Consider the following 26,440-nt stretch of genomic DNA (forward strand, 5'->3'; position numbering starts at 1 on the left):
ATGCTTTTGTTCCGGCCCTCCGGTCCAGTTTAAGAACCCATTGTGGCCCTCGAATCAAAAAGTTTGCCCACCGCTGTACTAGTGGCTTGGTGCATGGATTCGTGCACATTGAAAGGAAATTAATTAGAAGGAATATTTTTTTTAATATATTTTTTTTATTGATTTTTTTACAGAGAGGAAGGGAGAGGGATAGAGAGTTAGAAACATCGATGAGAGAGAAACATTGATCAGCTGCCTCCTGCACACTCCCCACTGGGGATGTGCCCGCAACCAAGGTACATGCCCTTGACCGGAATCGAACTTGGGACCCTTGAGTCCGCAGGCCGACGCTCTCTCCACTGAGCCAAACCGGCCAGGGCTAGAAGAAATATTTTAATATCGCTATTTGCCCTTTCTCTATAATAGAAGTGCCAACCAAATTCATAATCGACAATGACAGATCAAAACACACATGTGTGACTGGTGACTACGAGAGCTTTATATGTATCGCACATGCGCGCGTCAACGTTTATTTTTAAATTGCCAGTGCACATCATATGTACCAGCCAGTTGGGCCGTCGGGCAGTTGGACGGATGATCACTTAGCCTTTTATATATATATATATATATAGACTAGAGGCCAGGTGCATGAATCCACGCACCGGTGGGGTCCCTTGGCCTGGCCTGTGCCCTCTTGCAATCTGGGACCCCTCGGGGGATGTCGGAGGTCCGGTGCAGGGATATGACCCAATCCCCGCAGGCCAGGCCAAGGGACCCTGGGCCTCTAGTATGCATATAAGATCTTTGGTTAATCCCTTCCTGCCCTCTCCCCTCTCCCCTTCCCTCTGAGATTCATCAGTCTATTCCATGTTTCCCTGCCTGTGTGTTGAGCGTCTTCCCCCTGGTGGTCAGTGCACGTCATAGGTGCTGGTCGAATGGTCACTTAGGCTTTTATATATATAGATAAGCCGGTTTATTTGTTGATGTTCTGTCTGGAAGATCTATCCATTGATGTCAATGGGGTGTAAATCCCCTATAGTGACAGTACTACTGTCATTCTCTCTCTCTCTCTATGTCCAACTAGTAGCCCGGTGCATGAAATTCATGCACATTGAAAGGGAATTAATTAGAGGAACATAATTTGGACTCACTATCTAATATCAATAATATGTGAGCATGAGGTAGTCCACGTTTCTGAAATTCAATGACAAGAATTTTAGCTATTACTTTGCCAAATAAATGGAATTTACAAGTATTTAAAAGAGCATTCAGCTTAATATTAAAAACTTGGCTACCAAGTCAGGTCTGTTTGCAACTTTTTGCCAGCGTTGTAAATTGTTTGCAATATCTGCCCATTTGGGGTTGCATGTCATGGTTATGAATAAATCAGGCTTGCTATACCTCATTACAATTGCCATAGCATCCTGATATCACATATTTCTGGGACTACCCTCAAAAGATGATGAAAGTATTATCGTTTTACCAATCAGCACATTGTCATTTTCAGATCTAGATGTGAGATAATCCATCAAACCACTATATTTTTCAACTCTCAACTTAGATTGGTTTGCTTTGATGAAGTTTATCCGATTGGCTTCCACTTTTGAATACGAATCCACAATAAACTGTTGAGTCAGTTTTCCTGCATTTGAAATAGGATTGATGCCCTAACCGGTTTGGCTCAGTGGATAGAGCGTCGGCCTGCGGACTGAAAGGTCCCAGGTTCGATTCTGGTCAAGGGCATGTACCTTGGTTGCGGGTACATCCCTAGTAGGAGGTATGCAGGAGGCAGCTGATAGATGTTTCTCTCTCATCGATTGATCTAACTCTCTATCCCTCTCCCTTCCTCTCTGTAAAAAATCAATAAAATATATATTTAAAAAAAGAAAAGGAAAACTAAGGAAACACTTTAAAAAAATAAAATAAAATAAAATAATAAATAAAATAGGATTGAACGTGTCCCACACAGAGAGATGAAATCCATACTACTGCATTTGTGTGACTCGTGCCCTTACATTTTGTCTAGTATTATTGTCTATTACACTGTTGTCTCTGAGTCTTAATGCAGTATCTGTTCCCCAGCCTTGTTCACCATGTGGAAAAAGAATAGGATATGTCATTGCATCTAATGTAGGAAGCAGGATATTGATTTGTTTCATTTTAGTGGCATTTGGATTATTGGGATCTGTTTTACAATGAATGAGCAAGTCTCTTTCAAAAGGAGGTTCTCCATCTTCGTTTCTGAATATGACAGCAACCTCAGTTACACGGGGAGAATTATATCTACCCGGATCGCTGTTACGATTGTATTAAATCGCCATTGTTACCTCTGTGGGAGGAATACCTTTTGCTGCTGCTTCAGATTGGGCTTCCTTTTCTACCTCATGTAGCATCTTGTACGATTTTGTTAATTCATTGATTTCATGCATGAGGTTGTTGATGTTGATCATGAGTCTTTCTGAGCAGCCCTGGTTTTCTGGCATTGCTAATCTTTTACTTTTGGCTTTGGCTGTATTCAAAATATACAGTTGAGCAAACTTCTGAGAAACACCATCCGAAGAATGTAAAGTTCCAGTATGGTGATAAACTTGTCCATGTATTCTAAAACAGTAGGGCCCATATCCTGATGGCGATGCACCCATGGAAGCAAAAGCAAAAGAACTATTTATGGAACGAATATTTTCCATGAAATTTTTACTGTCAGAATCTTCGTTTGTCATTAATCTTTTTAAATATGCCGGGTAATCTGGAAAATGTATATCATTTGGACAGACTTTCCCTTTGCTACAACAGCGAGTAAATTTCCCATCAGATGGTTTTTCAACAGAGAAATTCAGTGATAGGCAAAATTCACATCGAACAGTCATTCCACCACATCTATGTTTGAGGATTGCATCCTCATGTACTCCATTTTCGCTGAGAAGGCAGTTCCTACCGGTATTGGTAGTACTTGTTGATGACTGTTCTCTCGACATATTCTGTCGTCGCCACCGCCTTCTTTCAACTTTCAAGGCACGTTGGTCTTACATTTTCTGTCGATGACACCAGTGTTTTTTGGCATCAGAGCGACGTTTTTCCAGTAGCTGGTGTTCAGATACATCCTGTCGCAGGTGCCGCCTTCTTTCAAGATCAGACGCATGCTGCTCTGTAGACACTTTCTGTCGATAACGCTGGCATCTTTTGGCTGCAGAGCTACGTTGTGTCCCACCTCTCTACTGTCACGGTCTGAGATGCAGGTGAATGAGAGTCCTGGCTGTCAGGCTGCTGAGAGCTATCTGACCAATGGCTGATTCTAGCTGATTCTATGGGGGTGGGACTTCCTCCTCTCTGCTGTCAGTTTCCACAGCTGTGATGAGGAAGCTGGGGTGACAGGGAGCCGCGCCCTCTCTTGCTCTGCTCTATGTCCAGAGGCCTCCTGGTCTGCCAAGTCCTCCAAACCTCCCACTCTCCGCCAGCAAGGTCCCGGGAGCCTGCGGGCGTGGCTAGGCGTGGGCGGCCGTGCCTCCCCAACCGGCGAAAGTCCCGGGAGCCCGTGGGCACAGCTGCCGTCGCCTCCTGGGGCACTTGACACCTGGGTATGCAAATTAACTGCCATCTTTGTTGGATAATTTGCATAGTTATTCAGATTGGCTTGTGGGTGTGGCTTTAGCGTAGCAGAGGGGCGGCTAATTTGCATGTTTCTCTTTTATTATATAGGATAAGATATGCTTTATATATTTAGGTGCTCCTCTGTTGGGTGCATAAATGTTTACAAGAGTTATATCCTCTTGTTGAGTTACTCCCTTTATCATTATGTAGTGTATTTGTTTGCCTTTTACTATAGCTTTTGTGTTAAAGTCTATTTTGTCTGATACACATATTGCTGCCCCAGCTTTTTAAAATTTCCATTTACATGAACTATATTTTATTATCACTTTCAGTATCTTTTGACCTGAGGTGGGTCTCTTATATACGGCATATATATATGGGTCTTGTTTTCTAATCCATTCAGTCACCCTCTGTCTTTTGATTGGAACATTTATTTCATTTATATTAAAGTGATTATTGATAGGTATATAGTTATTTTCATTTTATTATATTTATGTGTTCTTTATTTCCTCTTAAAAGTCATTTTAATATTTCTTATAATTCTGGTTTGGTGGTGATCAGTGTTGTCATAGAGACTCCTTTAGCTTTTTCTTAGCTGGGAAGCTCTTTAACTGTCCTTTGATTAGAAACGATAGTTTTGCTGGGTAGAGTAGTCTTGTTTGTAGGTCCCTGCTTTTCATAACTTTAAATATTTTGTGCCAGTCCTTTCGACCTGCAAAGTTTCTGTTGAGAAATGAGCTGATAGTCTCATGGAAGCTTATGCTTTTCTCTTGCTGCTTTTAAGATTATCTCTTTGCCTTTAACTTTTGGCATTTTAATCATGATGTGTTTTGGTGTGGCCTCTTTGGGTTCATCTTGTTTGGGAGTCTGTGCTTCCTGGACTTGCGTGTCTTTTTCCTTCAGGTTAGGGAAGCTTTCTGTCATTATTTCTTCAACTAGGTTTTCATTTCCTTGCTTCCTCTTTTTTCCTTCTGGTACCCCTATGATGTGAATGTTGTCATGCTACCCAGTGGTCCCTTAAACTATCACCTTTTTTAAATTCTTTTTTTCCATTCAGATTGAGTGTTTTCTGCTTCCTTTTCTCTCTAATTGCTAATTTGACCCTCTGCTTTATCTACTCTGCTGTTGATTCCCTGTAGTGTATTTCTCATTTCAGTTCTTTTAGTCTTCATTTCTGATTGGTTATTTTTTTATGATTCCTACCTCCATTTTTATGTTTCCTATCTTTTTGTTGAAGTTCTCACTGAGCATGCTTATAACCTGTGTTTTGAACTCTGCATCTGGTAGATGGCTTCTCTCCATTTTTTTAGTTCTTTTTCTGGAGTATTGTTCTGTTGTTTCATTTGGGACGTGTTTCTTTGTCTCATCATTTTGGATGCATTGATGTGTTTTGTTTCTTTGTATTCGGTAGAGCTGCTGTATATCCTGGTCTGGGTAGAGTGGCCTATTGTATTAGTAATCCTGGAGGGCCCAGTAGAGGAAGGAGCCTCCTTGATCACTGCACTGGTGCGCCCCCTGTGTGGGTTGTGTGCCCCCTCTTGTTATAATGGAACCGTGATTGCTTTGGACAGGTCAGTGGAAGGAATTTATCCCCAGGCTGATTGGCTGCAAGGATTAGTTGCAACCACAATGGGGAGCTGTTGTGCAGGGACTGACCTGATGGAGCAATACTCATCACTTCACCAGAGCCCTGATGCCCGAAGAGTTCACCCCTTGAATGTGTCACTCGGGGTAGTATTTGGGTGGTGAACTTGCATGGTCTGAAGCTGACCACCAGTTGTGCTGGCTCTGGGGCCTACCTGGAGGGGCAGGCCAAAATCAGCTGCCACCTGTACCCTGCCAGGGCTACCCAGCATGACCTACAAAACAATCTGCAGATGGCTGCTACTTGTGGTGGGCTTGGAGGAGCCTAAGAAAGATCAGACTATGTACTGTGGCCAGTTGCTGCTAGTCCCCAGCTTGGAGCCACTTAGCAAAAAGTATATGGCATGCCTTGACCAGATGCCGCTTGTGTGGGGTTTGTGAACCTTTAAGAGATTTTAGGATGGAAGTGGCTTAGGTGGGTGTGTAAGTTGGATGGGGCAGGGTCTCAGGGAGTCATCAAGATGGGGCAGACAGTGTTGGCCAGGTTGACAGAGACTCAGATCGGGCTCCCGCCTGCTGGCTCTGTGGTGTAGTGGTGGCTCAGCAGAGGAGCAGTGGCCTCTGCCAGCACTTCTTTCTGGGAGAAGGCTAGCTCTTCAGCTCCCACTCTGGTGCCAGACACTTCAGTTCCTCCCTGAATGTCCCTGATGTGCCTTTTGAGCCACTGCCCCAGCACTGGAGCTCAGAATGAGTGAGTTTGAGTAAGTTCATGTGCTGGCCCTTTAAGAGGAACACCTGGGACTCCAGCAGCCTGTGTCACTCAGCCACAATCCCTGCTGGTTTTACACCCAGAACTTATGGGGACTTCTCTTTCTGGCACTGGAACCCTGGTAGGGGGCTTGGTGTGGGGCTGGGACCCCTGGCATCTCAGGGGCACTTCTGAAGACGAGGTATCCCTTTCTTTCTTTTTTTTAATCCTCACCCAAGGATATTTTTCCATTGATTTTTAGAGCGAGTGGAAGAGAGAGGGAAAGACAGAGAGAAATATCACTGTGATATTTTGATTGGTTGCCTCCTGCACGCTCCCTGACCAGGCCAGGGAGGAACCTGCAACTGAGGTACGTGCCCTTGGCCAGTATTGAACCCAGGACCCTTCGGTCTGCAGGCTGACTCTCTATCCACTGAGTCAAACCAGCTAGGGCCCAAGGTAACCTATTTAATTCTTAAGTGGCATACATGGATGTGGGGCCAGTCTTTTCCATGTTTCCAGCCCTCCTATCAGGGCTGTCATAGAGGCTGTACCATTTTACTTATCACCAGGAATGCTAAGGATTCCAAGTTCTCCACATCCTCACCAACACTTGTTATTTTGTGTTGTTGTTTTCATAATACCCATTCTAATGGGTATGAAGTGGTATCCCTTTGTGGTTTGGTATTTACTAAGGATTAGTGATATTGAACATCTTTTCATGTGCTCATTGGCCATTTGTATATCTTTGCTCATTTTGTTTGATTGTTGTTGATTTGTAGGAGTTCTTTATATTCTTGTAGCAACACTTCACATATATATGATATGCAGGTAGTTTCTCCCACTGCATGGGTTGCCCTTTCACTCTTTTGATATTGTTCTTTGTTGTGTAGTGGAGGATATAAAATTTAAAAGTTCTGGAGCTTTATTCATCTTTTTCATAATACCATCATGCTGTAGAATTCAAGATGCATGTCTTAGCGAGGTGTTGGCTTCAGTAGTTGCCAAATAGTCTCTTTGCCAAGTCTTGGGTGATATGGCAAGGGATCTTTTTTTCCTTACAGATCAAGAGGTACCCTTTTACCTCCGTGGCTCTGAAGTGACGCCCTGAGCAGTTCACTAATGCAGGCCAGGAGGTGCCCATGACTTGAGGCACCCTGTCATGGGCATAGGCAGGGGCTTGGTATGGTGTGTGCTCATGGGTCCCTCCCTCTTTCTGCGGGGGCTTAGGGGGTAGCCCCTTGGAGTCTTTGTGGAGTAGTGTAGAATTGCCCGGAAGCCTTGCCTTTCATTAACCAGAGATGGCGCTGAGCCTGTCCTGGGTGAATTTAGGGAGATAAGGTAGTTATGGGGCTGCCAAATGATGGGTTCTAACACTGTTAGCATTACCGTGCCCGCCTAGGTCTTTTCACTGATGCCCATGCTGCTCCACCTTGGAGCGCACCCTTCCCTCATCACAGCCACAGCTTTCATGTGTGACCAGGCCTGCAGGCACGAGACTGTTCTCAGCTTTTGGAAGCTCAGCTGCGGGCTGTTTGATCGTGGTGCCCTCTGAGCCTTTATGAAGTTTCCTTTTTTTTTTAGTATATTTTTATTGATTTCAGAGAGAGGAAGAGAGAGATAGAAACATCAATGATCAGAGAAAATCATGGATCAGCTGCCTCCTGCATGCCCCACACTGGGGATCGAGCTCACAAGCCAGGCATGTGCCCTGGCTGGGAATCGAACCGTGACCTCCTGGTTCATAGATCGACGTACAACCACTTGCAAAATATCATCTCCATTCACATAAGGAAAAATCAGTACCTTCCCCAGAGTTATAAAACTAACCATTCTCAAAATCAGTACTTTTCTCATGCCTGTTGGTACAAAGTTCATACTTTCTTCAAGCCATCTTGTTGGGCTCACTACTCTGGCTGATTATACTATGTTCAGCAATAATTGGAAAAACTTTCAGCCTAAAGAGATGTTGAATCTTTACCAACCACATCTTTCAGGGCAAGTGACTTGGTCATGAAGGTGGATGCTCTCCTGTCTGCTCAACCAAAAGGAGACACGAGAATCGAGTACCAGTTTTTTGAAGACAGACACAGGTATGGGACTAACATTGAATTTGTGTGTATCCTTGAATATTAAACTCTTTTTTAAATGAACTTGAATGTTTTATTACTAAACTGTTTCTTGTTTTCCTACAAGGCTATTGCTTTTCTGTATAAAAATAGCACCAGCAAATACAGTATATTGTAAAATTAACATAGTTTTGTTTGTCATCAGACACTGTACAACTAACAAAACTTTTCTCCACTGCTGGTTATATCCAATGGAAAGATCACTACATATTTTGAAAGTTACAGTGTTATATAAGGCTTAAGATTACAATGTTATCCTTGAATTACATGATTTTTATAACTAGATTTTACCACAGAAATTTCAGGAATTCTGAATGTTATAACTGTAGCCTCACCTGAAAATCATAGGGCGTTGAGAGAAAGATGCATGTTGTGGTATCTGCAGTCATTAGAAAGTCCAGGGCATTTTCTCCCAGGAGCGTTGCTGTAAGTAGTTTCTTTTCCCATGGGTGTTACTAAATGGGCTACGTCCTGTCCTCCACGAACTTAAGATGCTAGTTATGGTGTCGCATCTGCTCTATTCGGGGGCTCCATTTTCCTTGCCAGTAGACTGTCTGTTTCTCCTGCTTCTTCACTCACTGGTTCCGTCTTCACAAGATCTGCTGACAATCCTGGATCCTCTGCAGGAGCTTCATTGCTTTCACTTGCTTCTCGACAGGGCGAGTCAAGTTCATGGGCAGCTTTCACTCTTTCCAAAGCACCACACTCGTGTTCGCTTTGCTCCAGCGTTAGGCTAACAATAGTAAACAATGTCTCCCAAAGCTTCCTGAGCAAATGCTGACTCCCACTGTTGCAGAACCATTTCTGTCACTTGGGCCCATTTCTCTGTGAGTTTATGCCTGAGAGCAGCTGGGCCCAAGGCAGTGCGCAGCCGCAGCCACGGGCAGCACCTCGCGAGCACGGAAGTCTTAGGTTGCCTTTCCCTCAGACCAGCGGTCGGCAAACTGCGCTCGCGAGCCACATGCGGCTCTTTGGCCCCTTGAGTGTGGCTCTTCCACAAAATACCACGTGCGGGCGCGCATGTACAGTGCGATTAAAACTTCGTGGCCCATGCGCAGAAGTCGGTATTTTGTGGAAGAGCCACACTCAAGGGGCCAAAGAGCCACATGTGACTCACGAGCCGCTGTTTGCCGACCACTGCCTCAGACCCATCTATTTTTCATATAAAGTCTGTGTAGAAGTTCTTACATGACTGGAAAATTTGTCTGGCATATGGTTTTCATATGTACTCATATTCATATGTAAAACTTATATATATAGATCTCAGTTGTCTAAAAGTTGACATTTATTTCTAAATCCATCTGAAATAGTTCTGACTGCACCCTTTCAGAAAACAGAAAGCATTTAATTACATGGATCAATTGTAATTTTCTGATATTCAAAAAGAAACAGAGTTTGTTAGAACACTTTCCTTGTTCATCTTTTGTTGAAAACTGTTTTGTTTTCCATAAAATAAAAATGCGTTTAGCATTATGAGGATGTCCTTTCCTTTTCCCCCCAGTTTTTTATTTGGAAAAGTTTCAAACCAAGAGAATAGTTGAAAGACTATTACAGTGAACACCCAAATATATTTAACCTAGATTTACCAATTTCTTTTTCCTACACCAAAGAAAAATGTTATTGAAGTATTTAAAAATATACGGGGAAAAAATACATGGGAAAAGACAGACAAAGGCATTGTCACACAGCTGATTTCTAAAGTCAGTACTTTTGAAATATAAAACGATCGTTTTCCCCAAAAGTCAGTTTATTGAAAAAAATTGATTTTAAGTTGGTCTATAATTTTTCATTCAATTTTGTTTACAAATATTACTAGGTTTCTCAGTTTCATCCCATGTCAGAACTTTGTTTTTTGGAAATATTTACTTCTCAAAGTTGTATATAGTTACTTCTTGCAATTAATGTCAGCAACTATAGGGAGCTTCTCTAGTCACAAGAATTCCGTATGGCTGCTGCTTTGGAAACAGTTACCATATTGGGTTACCTATGTGAAGACTCATGTACTCAAAGTCCAAATATTGGGGGCAGTATGAGGACTGAGAGCAGGAGGACGAAGGAAAGATGGTATTATCTTTAACTGCAGACCTGCTGGAAAAGACTCCACTAATAACTTTGGTACTAGTGCTAGAGAAGCAGTTGCTGCCAATCCACAAGTTGGCTATATAACTGTCCATTTTGTATTTCCTTCTCTAAAGAATGGCAGACCTAAGTAATTAGGTTGCTCAATAAAATGAGCAGAGACTTTTGAGTTACAATATACTTGAACTGTGAAATAAATTATTTTCTTAATTGGTTTAGCAGCCTTGGGTCTGCAAAGGAAGCAAACCCAATTTTGTTTCAAAATTAGAAGGCTGACTCAAGAGGCTGTTAGTAAGATGCCTAACTATCTTCTATCGCCAGTCAGTCTTGAACATGGACCTTTGTGAACTCACTAACTTAGTCAGTGTGAAAATGATCTCATCCCTCAACACACAGTGTTGAGCCAGCAAAATGAGAGAAAAAAAAGTACACTCACAAGGTAGGAATTGGCTTATATAAAACAAGAGAGCATATACCCTCTTATACAGCACAAGAGGAATATGCATGGCAATAAAAACAATCTACGTTAGACTTGTAAGAGATGATTTTGGTGTACATGTAAGTTGGCTTAAACTGACCATGACGGAATGATTGGAAAGTTTCTTCTCCTGACATAATGCCCATTCATTATAAACTGAGCTGGTCTTAGTTTCTTATAAATCTTAATTTCCTTGGATTTATCTGCTACACCCTCATTTTATAGCCATTTAACTTACAAGCTGGGCCTGCCCAGCCTCCCTCTGAAGCCTCTCTTGAGAAAGGTACCAGGTGCATTAAGCACAGGCAACCTCCCGTAAGAATCGGCACTTCACACAGCATATGAAGAACCAGCACTAGGCTCTCCAACGTAAATACCTCTCATTTCACACTATCATGGGAGCAGTGCAGTTCACTACCCACTCCTTCCTTACAGGCGACTCAGCAGCTGTAAACGCTTTCCTTCAGTTTCAAAGCCTTTCAATACTTGTTAATTCCAAAATCCAAACACATGTAGCTGTGGCACTTTGGGAACTGGCACACTCAGGAGAGAAGCTGTGTTCAGCATGAAGTGAGCTAGAGCATACTTCATATAGCAACTTGCCAGAAAATACAGAATTATTGGAGAAATTGTGAAAAACTTGCGCGAAGATGTAAACTGTACTCCATAGTCTGGTTGTTCCCAAGGAGTTAGGAGCCTTGCTTTACCCTGGCCAGGAGTTTCAAAATGTGTTCCTTTTACAGCGTGCAAAAACACATACACCCCAGCTTACACATAACATGTGTTCAGGCCATGCCGCAGAACACTGAAGAAGGGAATACTGAGTAAGACAATATGAAGCAAGCCAACGCCTCATGCATGTGTCAGCCACATCCCTGGCTGTCCATTGCCCAGGTGTTTGGGTTCATTGCCCCTCCGCCACACGCCCAGCGGGCAGTTCGGAGAAGGACCGGCTCCGCAGGACGGTGTCTCCTTGCAGCCGAACGCCAGCGGTCGGCCCCAGAGCACTAGATTCACCGATTGTTAACAAATGCCACATTTTTCTCTCATCTGTGCGTGTGTATAGTACATCTAAACTATATTTGTGTGTTTGCATACAAACATGTGCGCCCACGTATTTTCTGAATTACTTGAAACCATGTTTCAGACATCCTTACACATCATGCCTAAATTCTTCAGCATGTCTCACCCAAGTACCAGTCTTTCCACAGGCCTTCTTAGCATGCCCCAGCAACTTAATCCTGATACAGTCTCATTAAATAATGCACAGCTCAAATCTCTCCATCGCGCTAGTAATGACATTTACAGCTATTTCATTACTTCGTATTGATCAGTCTCCTTTAATCTAAAATAGTTACCTGCTCCTTCTTGTTTTCTTTTTGTCTTTTATGACTGACTTTTTAAAGAGTGCAGACCAGTGGTCGTGTGGAATGTTTCACAGTCTGGTTTGTTTCCTCCTCGTGAGATTTAATAGTAACGTGTCTTTAGGAGGAGCCCCTAAATTGGTGTACGTGGCCTTTGCCTGAGTGGGCGTGTGTACATCCTCATCGCCCCTTAGATGCAGCAGGGAAGCTTCAGGTAGAGAGCCAGCCCTGCCCTCCAGGGCCTGACACACCTGCCTGAGCAGAGTGGTGTGGCTGACCTGTGCTGGCTCACCCAGCCCTGGGGAGATCAGGTGTGAGCAGACTGAGGATTCCAGACTAGAATGAGGCCTTCTCCTTCCTCACTTGTGTGCCTTCTGAATTCTTACGTTGCCAGTGGGTGAAACGTCTGTCTCCTTGCTCAGACCCTGGTTGGATTTTCCCATTGGCATCCATCTTCTTATCACTCCGTACTTTGAGGAAATAACTCTGACCTAGTCACTGCCACAGAAAGCATGTTTCCTGGCTGACCCTTCCATGGCCGAGATGGGGAATCCGGAGCAAGAACTCTCTCTAGAACAGTAGTCACCAACCTTTTGGACCTCGCGGACGACCGGTTGGTGACCGCTGATCTAGAACACCCCTTTCTCCATGAGTCTTATACAATTAAAATGCCCTAATTGCAGATTTTGTTACAATACAAATTATAATTAGAGAAATTCTTTTTATTGGGTTTGTATTAGTATTTGCTTTATATCAGAAGTTACTTATTTTTTCAAGAATGGAGGTCTGAATTATGGGTATGTGCATCCTTGCCCTAAAGTGTGTCCCTGGACCAGTGGCGCGCATTGTTGGGGAGAGGGTGGGCAATGCGTTCTCTGGCCCCAGCCTAGACTTCTGACAGCATATCCACTGAAATGAGGTCCCCCAGGTGACTCCTGTGTACATCAAGATTGGTGAACACCTGCGTTCTTTGATGTTTGCTCTACTCACCACCAGGTGGCCTTGTTCTAGAGCTAAGGTTTTTTTGAAATGCTAAGAGGACTGATAAATTATATTGGACTCTGCCCTACCCCATGCCCCTCCAAACCCCTGTGGCAAAAACAAATTAACTTTGTTTCTTGTTTTCCTCTAGATTAATGCTTTATCTTTTGATCTCTGTAGTGCAATTAAACTCAGGCCAAAAGAAGGAGTGACGTACTTTGATGTCGTGGCCATCCTTGACCCTGTCACCAGAGAGTCACAGAGACTGGCCCCGTTGCTCTTGGTATGGACAGCGCAGAGGCGGTACATATCCTTCTGTGAGGCGACCCCATGCCCTGTTACTCTGAGGCCGTCAGTGTCCCTTAGTTATCCTCAGAGGGCATTGGAAACCCCGTAAGGCATCTTGGGCGAGCTAATGTCTTCATGCAGAGTGGCAACGGCTCTGCAAACAGCTTCGTAACCTTAGCTGGTACAGGTTTGATTGGTTGGCTCCTGTAATGAAGAAAAAAATTATCCTTACTTAGAGCAAAATGTCTTTGAATTAAATTGATTATGCCGTACTGTAATTTATGGTGAAGAGCTAAAAAGGTTTGCTTTATCATTTTCCCTTTTATAACTAGCATGTCTTTTAGATATGTATAAGGTATGACCATTTTGAGAACATTTAAAAGAGCTCTGCCTAGAAGACAGTTGCTTCAACTTGTTTTATGTTGTGGTTTTCTTCTTTAAAGATAAAGTTTTAATGAAGTGTAATGAACTGACCTTCTGTTGTGGGTATTAGTGTGCATGTGTTTTCATGCTGTAGTATCTAAGCTGCACTGAGGGTCTTTCAACATGCTGCTGCTTCATGCCTGCGTGGGGGCGGCTGGCAGTGGCCATGGCATGTGTGTGTGTGAGTGAGATTGTACGCTGGAGTGTGTCTCTTTTCTTGTGATATTAAGACATGTTCTGTCTTTTAGTATCAAGAGATAAATTTATGTTTTGTCATCTGGTTTGCTCTTTTAGGTGTTAACTCAGCTGATCAACATGAATCTAAGAGTATTTATGAACTGCCAATCTAAACTTTCTGACATGCCTTTAAAAAGGTAAAGCAAGCTCTTTAAGAAATCAACAATTGACAAACATCTAAAAGCTGGGTTTATAGATGGATTGTCATATTTGAAAAGATCACTTACTGAATGCTTAGGTTTGCTAACTCCCCGCTCTAATCAGCAGTTGTAGGAACTCTCTGGGTGTGGGTGGGGGGGCACTTCTGTGGCACTAGCCACACTCCCTGCGCTGTTCTCCCCCCCCCCCATCTCTGTCTCTCTCATTGGTCAGAATTATACAGTTCTCTAATTTTAGAACATGTGATCAGTGTAGCTATTAAGTTTACCTCTCTGTGCCGTGGTGAGAAAAGACCGGTTCGTGCTTTTTTATCTTAGAACTAGAGGCCCAGTGCACAAAAATTTGTGCACTCGGGGGGAAGGGGGGTCCCTCAGCCCGGCCTGTGCCCTCTAGCAGTCTGGGACCCCTTGGGAGATAACGACCTGCTGGCTTAGGCCTGCTCCCGGGTGGCAGAGGGCAGGCCCAATCCCTAGGTGCAGCCCCTGGTTGTCAGGGCCAGCCTGACAGGGTTGAGCCGGGCTGAGGCAGGGAGGTGGGAATTGAGAAAAGAAAGAAAGACAGGAAAGCGGGGTCGGGAGGACCCCAGTTCTCTTGATGAACTGAAGCGAATTTATTAGCTATACAATCCTATTTATACACAACACACTGAATAGGAGGTCTGTCAAGAGGAATGTATTCTTTGTTCCTCTTAATCTCTAAGGGAGAGACATAGCAGAAGGACAAGTTCTCAGTACAGCATATCTCAGTAAATAGTTACAGACTTCTGGGCAAGCTATGAAAGGCTGTTCTCATTCTACAAATGTTACTCCCATTCTACTGATAATCGCTATCCAAACAAGTCTGGGAAAACTGTGTGGGTAAGGGTCCCAGCCTTGCTAGCCCCTACAGGTGCAAGGACCTTGCCAGCTTACATCTGGCCCCCAACACCTGGTCGGGCTCAGAGCAGGGCCGATTGGAGGGTTGGGGCACCACCCCCGGTCACACTCAAGGCAGGGTCGATGGGGAGGTTGCGGCGCGACCCCCTGTCACGCACAGAGCAGGGCCAATCCGGGGGTTGGGGCACTGCCCCCTGTCACACACAGAGCAGGGCCCATCAGGGGGGTTGGGGCTCCGTACCCTGTCATGCACAGAGCAGGGCCCTACAGGGGGTTGAGGAGCTCCCCCCTGTTACTCACAGAGTAGGTCTGATAGGGGAGTTGGGGCACCGTCCCCTGTCACACACAGAGCAGGGCGGATCAGTGGGTTGGGGCACCGCCCTCTATCACCCACAGAGCAGGGCCAATCAGGGGGTTGGGGCGCTGCCACTGTCACACTCAGGGCAGGGCTGATGGGGAGGTTATGGCTCTACCCCGTCACACACAAAGCAGGGCCTGGGGGGAGGGGGTGTTGGGGTGCCGCACCCTGTCACACACAGAGCAGGGCCGATCAGGGTGTTTGGGCACTGCCCCCTGTCATGCTGATCCTGGTGCTGGGAGGCATATTACCCTTTTACTATATAGGATAGAGGCCTGGTGCACAGGTGGGGGCCGGCTGGTTTGCCCTGAAGGGTGTCCTGGATCAGGTTGGGGGTCTCCACTGGGGTCCCTGGCCAGTCTGGATGAGGGGATGATGGCTGTTTGCAGCTGGTCACTCACCCTTCAGGGTGGGGGTCCCTACTGGGGTGCCTGGCCAGCCTGGGTGAGGGGATGATGGCTGTTTGCAGCTGGTCACACACCCTTCAGGGTGGGGGTCCCCACTGGGGTGCCTGGCCAGTCTGGGTGAGGGGCTGAGGGCTGTTTTCAGGCTGGGGGTGACTGAACTCCCAAACGCTCCTTTTTTTTTTTTTTATTCTGGGCCAGCTTTAGCTTGAGGCTTGGCTCCAGCTCTTAGGCCTCCCTCTGGTGCTGAAAGTAGGTTTCTGGCCTTTGCTTACAATGTTGTGAATCTGCTGGCTGAAGTCCGGCGATATTTGTTACAATGTTTCTTAAACTGCCCGCTCAGAGGCCTGCAGCCTCAGGCAGGGAACGGGGAACGTTGGTTTCCTCCAACGATCCTCCGTCACTGAGGCAAGCAAGCCTCATGTTAGTTTCAAGCTGCCTGGCTGCCGGCCGCCATCTTGGCTGACAGTTAATTTGCATATCTCCCTGATTGGCCAATGGGACGGGTAGCGGTCGTATGCCAATTACCATGTTTCTCTTTTATTAGTGTAGATAAGAGCAGTTATATCACGTTGGAGTGTGTGTGTCCGAGGAACCTACGGAGGGTCCTTTGTGTGCATCTTCAGAAGGAGGCATGCTTCCTCTGAGCTTTGAAATGGTCCTTAGGAAAAAAGAGACAAAAAGCAGTTAATAGTAATAGTAGGACACATGTTGGGGCTATGGGAAATTTCCAATTTACAAATATGCTGTGTTCTATAGGTTAGATTCTAAGTGAGTTTGTTTATTTACCAGTGCACGGTGGGGGCCGGCCAGCCCGCCCCGATCACGGGCCGGCTGGGGGGAGGGGATGCAGGAGGTTGACTGGTTGGTTTCCCAGTCGAGAGACACATTGATTGCTTGCCTCCTGCATGAGCCCGGACCAGGGCCTGGGCCAGGGAGGAGCCTGCAACTGGGGTAACATGCCCTTGACCAGAGTCAAACCCAGGACCCTTTGGTCCACAGGCTGACACCCTATCCACTGAGCCAAACTGGCTAGGGCTGATTCTAAGTGAATTTAAACTGTTTGAAAGAGACAAATGAGTTCCTAGCTCCCACCATTGCCCTTGTTCAGGAGAAATGTTTAAATTATTACATACAGTGTCTTCAGGGTGCATCTGACAACCCAGTCACCATTTAGGACTTTGTAAGGTAAAAATGAGTTTTTCTCACTGAAGAGAGGAAACAATCAGGAAATGCCTGCAACCCCACGAGCAGCCCCCACAGCAGTACAGGAAGGGGTGGCCTCCCTCTCGGTCCTATTCCTCTGGCTCTTCTTTGCATCTTCAACAACCATAGGTGGCTAGTTAGGTCAAGAAACAGTTTTGGAAACACTTTCCCAATCTGGAAGGAAACCTTCCAAATCTGTTTGTTATAAGCCAGTTTACCTTTATGGAGACCTGTAATCTCAAGGGCTGTGGTTGTATTTTTTTAAAAAATTAACACTTTTCTTTTTAATTTCAGCTTTTACCGTTATGTCTTAGAACCAGAGATTTCTTTCACTTCAGACAATAGTTTTGCTAAGGGTCCAATAGCCAAATTTTTGGATATGCCACAGTCTCCTCTGTTCACTCTGAATTTGAACACACCTGAGAGTTGGATGGTAGAGTCTGTCAGAACGCCATATGACCTGGATAACATTTACTTAGAAGAGGTAAGAATGTTACTGCGTCCAAGTGTTAATCATGTGTAGTGGTGATAGTCCCTGACTGAATAGACTGGATCACCGTCTAGGCAGGCCTTTGAGATGTCAATATTCAGGCACAATTATATTCTTTAAAATAATAGCTTCATTGAGATCTGATTCCCATACCATAAAATTCACACTTTTAAAATGTACAGTTGAGTAGTTTTCATATACTCAGAGAGTCCTGTAACCAGCATCACTACCTGATTACAGGATGTTTCTGTCCCCCTTAAGGACACTCCATAACCGTTCGCAGTCACTCTCATTCCTTCTGGCCACCACTACTGTGTCTCTGTGGATTTGCCTGTTCTGACATTTCATCTAAATGGAATCATATTTTTAGGACTGCCTTCTTTCACCTAACTTATTTTCAAAATTCATCCTTGTTGTAGCATATATTAGCACATTGCCAGATAATTTACTGCCAGATTATATTCCATAGTATGGAGAGACCATATGTCAATTATTCACTCATTGATAGACATTTGGGTTGCTTCTACTTTTTGGCTATTATGATTAATGCTTCTATGAACATTCGTACACAAATTTTTATAGATATGCTTTTATTTCCCTTGGGTATATACTTAGAAGTGGAATTGCTAGATTGTATGATAATTCTATGTTTGACCTTTTGAAGGATGGCTGAGCTGTTTTCCGAAGTGACTATACCATTTTCCATTCCTGACCCAATGACAAATGATGATCGGCATTTTTTAATGTGTTTGTGGGTCATCTGTATACCATCTTTGAAGCAATCTGTATTCAAATATTTTGCCAATTTTTAAAAATTGCTTGTCTTTGTCAAATTGTAAGAGTTCTTTATATAGCCTGGATACTGTTCCTTATCAAATATATTATTGGCAAATAAGTTTTTTTCATTCCATGGGTTGTATTTTCACTTTCTGGATAATGTCCTGTGAAGCACAGATGTTTTAAATTTGATAAAGTCTGATTTACCTATTTATTTCTTTTGTTGTATTTGCTTTTGGTGTTCTACTTGAGAAACCATTGCTTAATACCAGGTCGCAAAGATTTGCTCCTATGTTTTCTTCTAAGACTTCCAAAATTTTAAACTCTTATATTTAGGTCTTTGATTCATTTTGAGTTATTTTTGTGTATAGTATGAGGGTGTCAGCTTTATTCTCTCAGTGGATTTTCAGTTGCATCATTTATTGAAAAGACTATTCTTTCCCCAGCTGAATGGTCTTGGTGCCTTTGTTGAAGATGAATTAATCCTAAATGTGAAGATTTAATTCTAGACTCTCAGTTCCATTCCATTGATCTGTGTCTATCCTTAGGCCAGTACCACATGTTAATACCACATGGCTTTGTAATGAGTTTTGAAATGGGTATGTGTGAGTTTTCTCATTTTGTTTCTTTTTCAAGTTTATTTTGGCTTTTTTGCCTTTTGGAATCAGCTTGTTAATATCTGCAGAAAAGGCTGTGGGATTTTGATAGGTATTACATTAAATCCCTAGATTTGGAGATTTGCCATTTAACAATACTGTGTTCTGATCTATGAATATGGCTGTTTTTCCATTTATTTAAGTCTCTAATTTCTTTCAATAACGTTTTGTAGTTTTAGTATATACAAGCCTGTGCAAGATCATGTCACCTTCAAATAGGTGTAATTTTACTTCTTTCTTTCCAAACTGGATTTCTTTAATTTTCTTGCCTAATTGGGAAATTTAAAAATTACTAATTCAATCTCTTGTTATGGGCCTATTTAGATTTTCTGTTTTAGCTTGTCAGTTTTCAGAGTTTTTATATCTTAGGAATTTATCTTTCTACCAGGTTATCTAATTTGTTGGCATACAGTTATTCATAACATTTTCATATAGCCTTTTCTTTTCCCTTTTTATTTTTTATTTTATTATTTTATTTTTATTCTTTTGATTGTCTACAGTTTTACATATGTCTCCTTTTTCCCAATTGATACTCCCCCCACCCCCCCAGTCATTCCCACCCTGGGCAAATACAGCCTTTTAGTTTTAGTAGCAATGTCTCCTGTTTCCTTGCTAATTTCAGTAAATTGGCTCTACTCTCTTTTTTTGTCCTGGTCATTCTAGCTAAAAGTTTGTCAATTTGTTGATATTTTTGAAGAACCAGCTTTTGGCTTCACTGATTTTTCTCTGTTTTCTTGGGAATTGGGAGATCAGTAACTTAAAAATAGCCACCAAAGGATTTCAGTCTTTTTTTCATGAGGTTAAATAAGTCTAGTTTCTTTAAGAAGGGTCCTTTAGGTACTGAGTTAGGGAAGAGTGTTTGTGTGTGCACACTTACCTTATTCCCCACCCCAATCCTGTCCACCATATTTTTTTTTAAATATATTTTATTGATTTTTTTTTTACAGAGAGGAAGGGAGAGGGATAGAGAGTTAGAAACATCGATCAGCTGCCTCCTGCACACCACCTACTGGGAATGTGCCCGCAATCAAGGTACATGCCCTTGACTGGAACCGAACCTGGGACTCTTCAGTCCGCAGGCTGATGCTCTATCCACTGAGCCAAACCAGTTAGGGCCTATCCACCATATTTTTAAGAAATAGGAAATATAGTCTTGCTCCCGAGGAACCAGCTTTTGTTGAAGAGGCTATGAAATAGCCATAAGAACCACTAAAGAGCAGTACAAGGAGGTAGAGAATGAGATGCAAAACAAGGTTTCTTCCATATCTTCAGAGCTTTTGTGCTCTTTTCTATTATTACTAGAGGCCTGGTGCAGAAATTCATGCGCTGGCGGGGTCCCTCGGCCTGGACTGCACCCTCTCGCAATCGGGGACCCTTCAGGGGATGTCAAACGGCTGGTTTCGGCTCTAGTATGCATATAAGATTTTTGGTTAATCTCTTCCCGCCCTTCCCCATCCCCCTTCCCTCTGAGATTCAACAGTCTGTTCCATGTTTCCATGCCTTTGTGTTGAGCATCTGCCCCCTGGTGGTCAGTGCGCATCATAGGTAATGGTCGAATGGTCACTTAGGCTTTTATATATATATAGACTAGAGGCCTGATGCACGAAATTCGTGCAAGGGGCTTGGCCCTCGCAGCCCTGGCTTCGTCCAGGAGGTCATCCAGAAGGACATCTGAAGGTCATTTGGCTGTCTGGTCTAATTAGCATATTACACTTTTTTATTATATTTTTAAAATTTATCTTTATTGTTGAAAGTATTACAGATGTCCCCTCCTTTTCCCCGTTAACCTGCTCCATCCCATACATGTCGCCCCGACCCAGGCCTTCACTGCACTATGTCTGTGTCCATGGATTATGCATGTATGCACATAAGTTCTTCGGTTGATCCCTCCCACACACACCCCCAAGGCTTTCTCTTGTTTCTCTGCATTGCACTGCACATTCAGGGCCTAGACTTGGTGAGCAGGTGGAGGCTTACCTCCTTTTCTTTTTTTAATATATTTTTTTAATAAATCTTTATTGTTCAGATTATTACAGTTGTTCCTCTTTTCCCCCCCACAGCTCCCCTCCTCCCAGTTCCCACCCCACCCTCCGCCCTAACCCCCCCCCCCCCCCCCCACTATTCTCATCCATAGGTGCACAATTTTGGTCTAGTCTCTTCCTGCATCCCCCACACCGCTTTCCCCCCCAAGAATAGTCAGTCCACTCCCTTTCTATGTCCCTGATTCTGTTATAATCAGCAGTTTATTCTGTTCATCAGATTATTTATCCACTTGATTTTTAGATTCACTTGTTGATGTGTATTTGTTGTTCATAATTTGTATCTTTACCTTTTTCTTCTTCCTCTTCTTAAAGGATACCTTTCAGCATTTCATATAATGCTGGTTTGGTGGTGATGAACTCCTTTAGCTTTTCCTTATCTGTGAAGCTCTTTATCTGACCTTCAGTTCTGAATGATAGCTTTGCTGGATAAAGTAATCTTGGTTGTAGGTTCTTGCTATTCATCACTTTGAATGTTTCTTGCCACTCCCTTCTGGCCTGCAAAGTTTCTGTTGAGAAATCAGCTGACAGTCATATGGGTACTCCCTTGTAGGTAACTGTCTTTCTCTTGCTGCTTTTCAGCTTCTCTCTTTGTCTTTTGCTCTTGGCATTTTAATGATGATGTGTCTTGGTGTGGTCCTGGAGGCTTACCTCTTAGCTCTTGTTACTACACTTCTGGAATTTAGGTTAGCATTGCAGTGTTAATACACAGTAGCTCCAAGAGTGTATCAGTAGCATTGGCTCGGGTTGCAAAGCCAAGCCTGGGACAGAAACTCTTTAATAAGCGAAATCCAAGCTGCCCCAAGACACTGCAGCTATGTTTTCTGCAAGGAATCAGTGATAACTTTGCCAGTTGGTGTAGAACACGGATGATTCTATGCCATTATGGAGCTATTAGAACATTTTGAACATTTGCATTTAGAATAGCAGTATTTTCAGCTGTATTCTGAAGGTCAAGATGAATTTGCATTTCTGATGTTTCTTGGATTTTTCTCATTGTTTCCATGTTATCTTATGTAAACGAATCCTTGTAGGATTGTCTTTTCTATCTTCTCCATTAGTTAGCTTTTAGATCTGTTCATTTGTTTGGCAGTTTATGTTCAATGCTTGCCCTGTACTACCTTTCTAGTTAGAATCTTCCCATCCTTACTGTTTTTTATGTATTTTTTTTATCTCTTTTCAACCCCCCTTAGTTTTTAAAAGTGTATACTGTCTGCAGCCATAAGCCAGTGAAGTTACAGAGAAGTCATTCCCCCTGAAAGCTTCCCTGTGCCCCTTGCAGGCAGTGCCCTTCCCACTCTTGGCCCAGGCAACTGCTGATGTGCTTTCTGTCACTGAAGTTGTACTTTCTTTGAATTTCTTATAAATGTGTCATACGATATGTCACCCTTAAATATAAAGGCTGCGTTCACTTTGCATCACGCATTTTAGCTTCATCCATGTGGTTACATGTAGTTTGTTTCTCTTTATTGCCAAGTAGTCTTTAAGTGATGGCATTGTGGTGTTGCAGGTGGACAGCGTAGTGGCTGCTGAGTACGAGCTGGAGTACCTCCTCCTAGAAGGTCACTGCTATGACATCACCACCGGGCAGCCTCCGCGAGGCCTGCAGTTCACGTTGGGAACTTCAGCCAGCCCCGTCGTCATGGACACCATTGTGATGGCCAACCTGGTAATGATCAGTACATCGAGGCGGGGGTACCAAGTCATGTGCCCTTCAGCACTACAATTTATGATGGAGCCGTTAGCATTCTGACATGAGTGAGATTAAAATTCATGATTAACTACATTTGGTCAATATAAAAACCCTGTTTAAATTATAGGTTGTAATTATATGTCGCTTTAGAAGAAAACATGCTGGAATTGTCTATTCTAAACCAAATTGGAGCCTGAAAATACATTGCTTCTGAGCCGATAGCGTTTCTCTTTTCGTTGGAGGCGTGCAGCTTCCTCCATTACACATTGATTCTTCACTGAAGGGCAGCTCAAGGGCAGGCTTCTTGGCTTGACTGGCCTGTATTTTTCTAGTGTTTCTAATATGTAGATTTTTTTTGAGTTGCACTGATTTGTTTATAGCTATCTTATTTTAAATATAGTTGACTATTATTTCAAAAAAGAAATGACTGTTCCTCAGAACCAGGATATTGATGTTTGAAAGAGAACTAAAATTTGTCTTTTTTTTTAAAGATAAAGAGAAATTATTTATTTTCATGACACCAGCAATACATGTATACAACCTCCTTGTGATCATTTTTTCAAATACAGATAAAGCAAACATTCTCCATTATTAAGCCACCAGTTCCTCTTCCTAAAATTAACCACAATTCTTCTAGAATTTCCTATGTATTTGCATGCACATATGTAAGTATAAAATATGTAAATTTGTTTTGTGTGTTCCATTGTTCTGCATCCTGTTATATGACAGTGCATACAGATCTGCCTCATTGTTTTAACAGCTGCAGAATATGCCACAGAACACACATTCCCCTAGGTTAGCAGTTCTCAAAGTGTGGTTTGGGAACCCTTCACAGATGCTTTCAATGGGTCTCTGAGGTCAAAATTACTTTCATAATAATAGTTAAGACATACTTGCTTTGCACCCTCACTCTTACAAACATACAGTGGAGTTTTTCAGAGGCTCCATGTGTGACGATGTCATTGCTCTGACAGCTAATGAAATGTGTACGCATATTTCTTATGTTTTCCAAAATGTTCTTAAGAAGCAGATTTAGGGTATAAATATGTGCATTTTCAAGAGATTAACTCTGTTCTTGGACTCCTACTAAAATTTGTCTTTTCTTCTTATCCTAGGGTTACTTCCAGTTAAAAGCCAACCCAGGAGCTTGGATTCTCAGACTGAGGAAAGGCCGTTCCGAAGATATTTACAGGATCTACAGGTAGGATTAAGTGATGCTAGTACATCTTTTCAGAGCTTGCTCTGAAAATCAGCTCAAATTGAATACTGCATTGGCAGTTAGCCAGGGTATCAGAGTTTAATTTATAATCGTACTGTGATGAACAGTGCTTTCCCAGGAAATTAAACATGGAAGAACTGTCAGTGTGGAATTGGATGGTAGTACTTCCCAGTACTAATAAGTATGGTCAAGTTGTCACGTTTTTAGATCCGTGTCAGTTTTACAAACATTTTTACAGTTTTATTTTTAAATCATTGGGACCATGGTTGTTAAAAAAAAGTTTCTGACCATTAGCTACTAAAGACGAGGCAAGAGGCTCAGCAGCCGTTTCTGGGGGTCAGCTCCATCATAAATTGTAGTGCTGAAGGGCACGTGACTTGGTACCCCCTTGCAGAGGTCCTCGGGGGGTAGGTCTTCATCGCCCCCGAAACGCGCAGGAAACGCAGGAGAGGCCTCAGGTAGCACTCACTCCCTCTGCTAGGGACCTGGAGAGGCGCCGTGCTGAACCAGCTTCAAAAGAGCTGGTTTACTCCTCCTCACTGGTTTTCCCAGAGGAGGGGCTCAGCATGCCCTTCCCTGCTCTCTCCTCCCAGTAGAGGCCACAGGGCAGCACCCGTGCTCGGAGCCCACCTGGCCCTTAGAGGCTAAGTCCACAGATGAGCCTTCCTGCTCCCCCCGATACTTGTATCAGGTGACCCCAGCAGCGCTCGTGGATCCGCAGGGAGTGGTGCCAGCATCACTCACGCAGCCTGGTACCCAGGGAAGCTGAGTGACAGCCAGGAGAGGCCCAAGAATAACAGACCTCGGAGCACCTGCCACAACTCAGCCCTGCTGAGCTGAGCCAGCATTTAAACCAAACAGGCCGACTCCTGACACATCCCACCTGGATGTGGTCATCACAGAGGCCACAGCAGAAGGCCCCCGATTCCCAGTGAGGGGGAAGGAACAGACCTCACAGATGTGGTCTGAGGTCCTATGAGACGCGGCCCTATGAGAAATGGCAGCTGATGCCCACAGGCACCCATGCCTCTGGGCCTGCCCAGAAAGCAGCAGCAAAGGGCATGGTGAGCAGAGATCTGTAGTTGGATGTGCAGCCCTTGAATTTACCAAGGGACTCAGAGACAGCGTGGCGGGAAGGTAGGCACCCACCTGGCATCCAGGCTGCTCCTGGAGGCCGTGACGCTTATGGTCATCAGCCCACCCTTAGTCGGCCCGTACAGGAGAGGGAATCATAGCCAGAGTGGGTCCCCTCTAAGTGGACACTCACAGGGCAGCCCATCCCACTGTCACTGGGGCAGGCGGAACATAGCTAAGAGGGTAGCAGATCCCGGGCATCAGCAACCCTATAGGCATCACTCTGGCCTAACGTAGACAGTGCCATCCACAGGGTGCCCCAGATGTCCTCGGGCCTGGCACCCCTCCCCCTGAAGGCCTTTCCTTTGCATGTCCAAGCCCTCCAGAAAGTTCCACAGCCTCCCGGCAAGCCCAGGGTTGGTGCCGCTGATGCCCAGGCTGTGTAGCGGGACCGTGTAGAACGGGCTGTGGCTGCAGGCCCGTGGGCAGCGGCTCCTTCACTCTGGTTTTCTTGGGTCAGGGTAGCCCTCATTCATCCCACACTGATAGTCCTTGGAGGGACGCTGCAGGCAGCTGTGAAACAGCCACCATCTTGCCTTCCTCCCCACTCTGGCTGCACAGTAGGGTCAGTGGGTGCAGGGTCCAGGCACACTGCTGCCGGCAAGAGCCTTTCACTTCAGGAGACAGGGAGTCAGCCCACAGAGATCCCAGGATGCTCTTGCTGGGCCCGCCCTGCGCCTCTGGCCCCTTCCTCCCCAGGCACGGCTGCTGTGCAGGGAGCCCTGAGGGGGCCCATCGCAGGGTTTCACAGGCCCCGCTTGGGGTGGGCAGCGCCCTGGCAGCAGCGCCCTTCTGCAGTGCACTGAGGGCACTAGTTCTTGTGCGTTCTCTGCCTGGGTGTTACCCAGATTCTACCAGGCTTCCATGTGCTTGGGGTCATTCTGCACAGCTGCTTCAGAAAGAAGCCCAGCATTCGGCAGGTCCCCCTCCTGAAGTCACCGCACTCCCCATTCGACCTCTGCCAGCTCCCACATTGCCACGGTGACTGCCAGCTCTCACAGCGCCACTCCACACGACCCTCCGGGGCACCTGGTGCGCGCTGGGCGGGGGAGGAAGAGATGGGCCTTTAGGTCCCATTTTCTTTCTGCTACCAGCACCCCACAGTCAATCATATCACTGTGATGGAACCAGGGGCTATGAGAAATGCAGTCATTTCAAGAAGGGAGAAAGGAAATATAGAACAGATAGCCTGTTTCCTGACCCTGAGTTACAGGTGAGCAGTCCCTGTGAGTTTCAGCGTGGGTCCTGGTGCTCACGTGGCCCTGGCCTGCGGTGGGCTGGGAGCAAGGCCTCAGGGCATTTCGTCAGCAGCAGGGATTTGGCTTTAAGGTTTGCAACAAATGACTATTCGTCTTAAAAATTACACTGCCTCTAAAAAGGTGTGGTCTGAATTCTGCTAACACAGTTGAAGTTGGTGTTAAACTGTGCAAAAAGGCGTCCTCTCAGTTTATCTATAGGAAATGGCTTCCGTCAGCGTTTGTTTGCACGGCCTCTTGCTGTGTCCGCACCTGTGCTCCCTGGGACGGACCGGACCTGACTGTGCATTTCTTAC

The 26,440-nt window shown here is 44.5% G+C and overlaps 1 protein-coding gene across 11 annotated transcripts in view; it reads left to right on the top strand.

The window, feature by feature from the left end:
* The window catches only part of UGGT1 (UDP-glucose glycoprotein glucosyltransferase 1), a 190,335-nt gene that overhangs the window by 113,997 nt on the left and 49,898 nt on the right, over positions 1-26,440 (top strand). For 10 of the 11 annotated variants that reach the window (XM_036318740.1, XM_036318734.1, XM_036318736.1 and 7 more), the window contains 6 exons: positions 7,897-7,992; positions 13,111-13,213; positions 13,936-14,015; positions 17,175-17,364; positions 22,353-22,511; positions 23,651-23,736. In XM_036318740.1, the coding sequence (XP_036174633.1) occupies positions 7,897-7,992; positions 13,111-13,213; positions 13,936-14,015; positions 17,175-17,364; positions 22,353-22,511; positions 23,651-23,736 (714 nt within the window). The remainder of the gene's footprint in view (positions 1-7,896; positions 7,993-13,110; positions 13,214-13,935; positions 14,016-17,174; positions 17,365-22,352; positions 22,512-23,650; positions 23,737-26,440) is intronic. The other variant, XM_036318739.1, reaches the window with a different exon arrangement.

The sequence above is a fragment of the Myotis myotis genome, unplaced genomic scaffold (assembly GCF_014108235.1).
Source record: "Myotis myotis isolate mMyoMyo1 unplaced genomic scaffold, mMyoMyo1.p scaffold_m19_p_8, whole genome shotgun sequence".
In the NCBI taxonomy this organism is placed as follows: Eukaryota; Metazoa; Chordata; class Mammalia; order Chiroptera; family Vespertilionidae; genus Myotis; species Myotis myotis.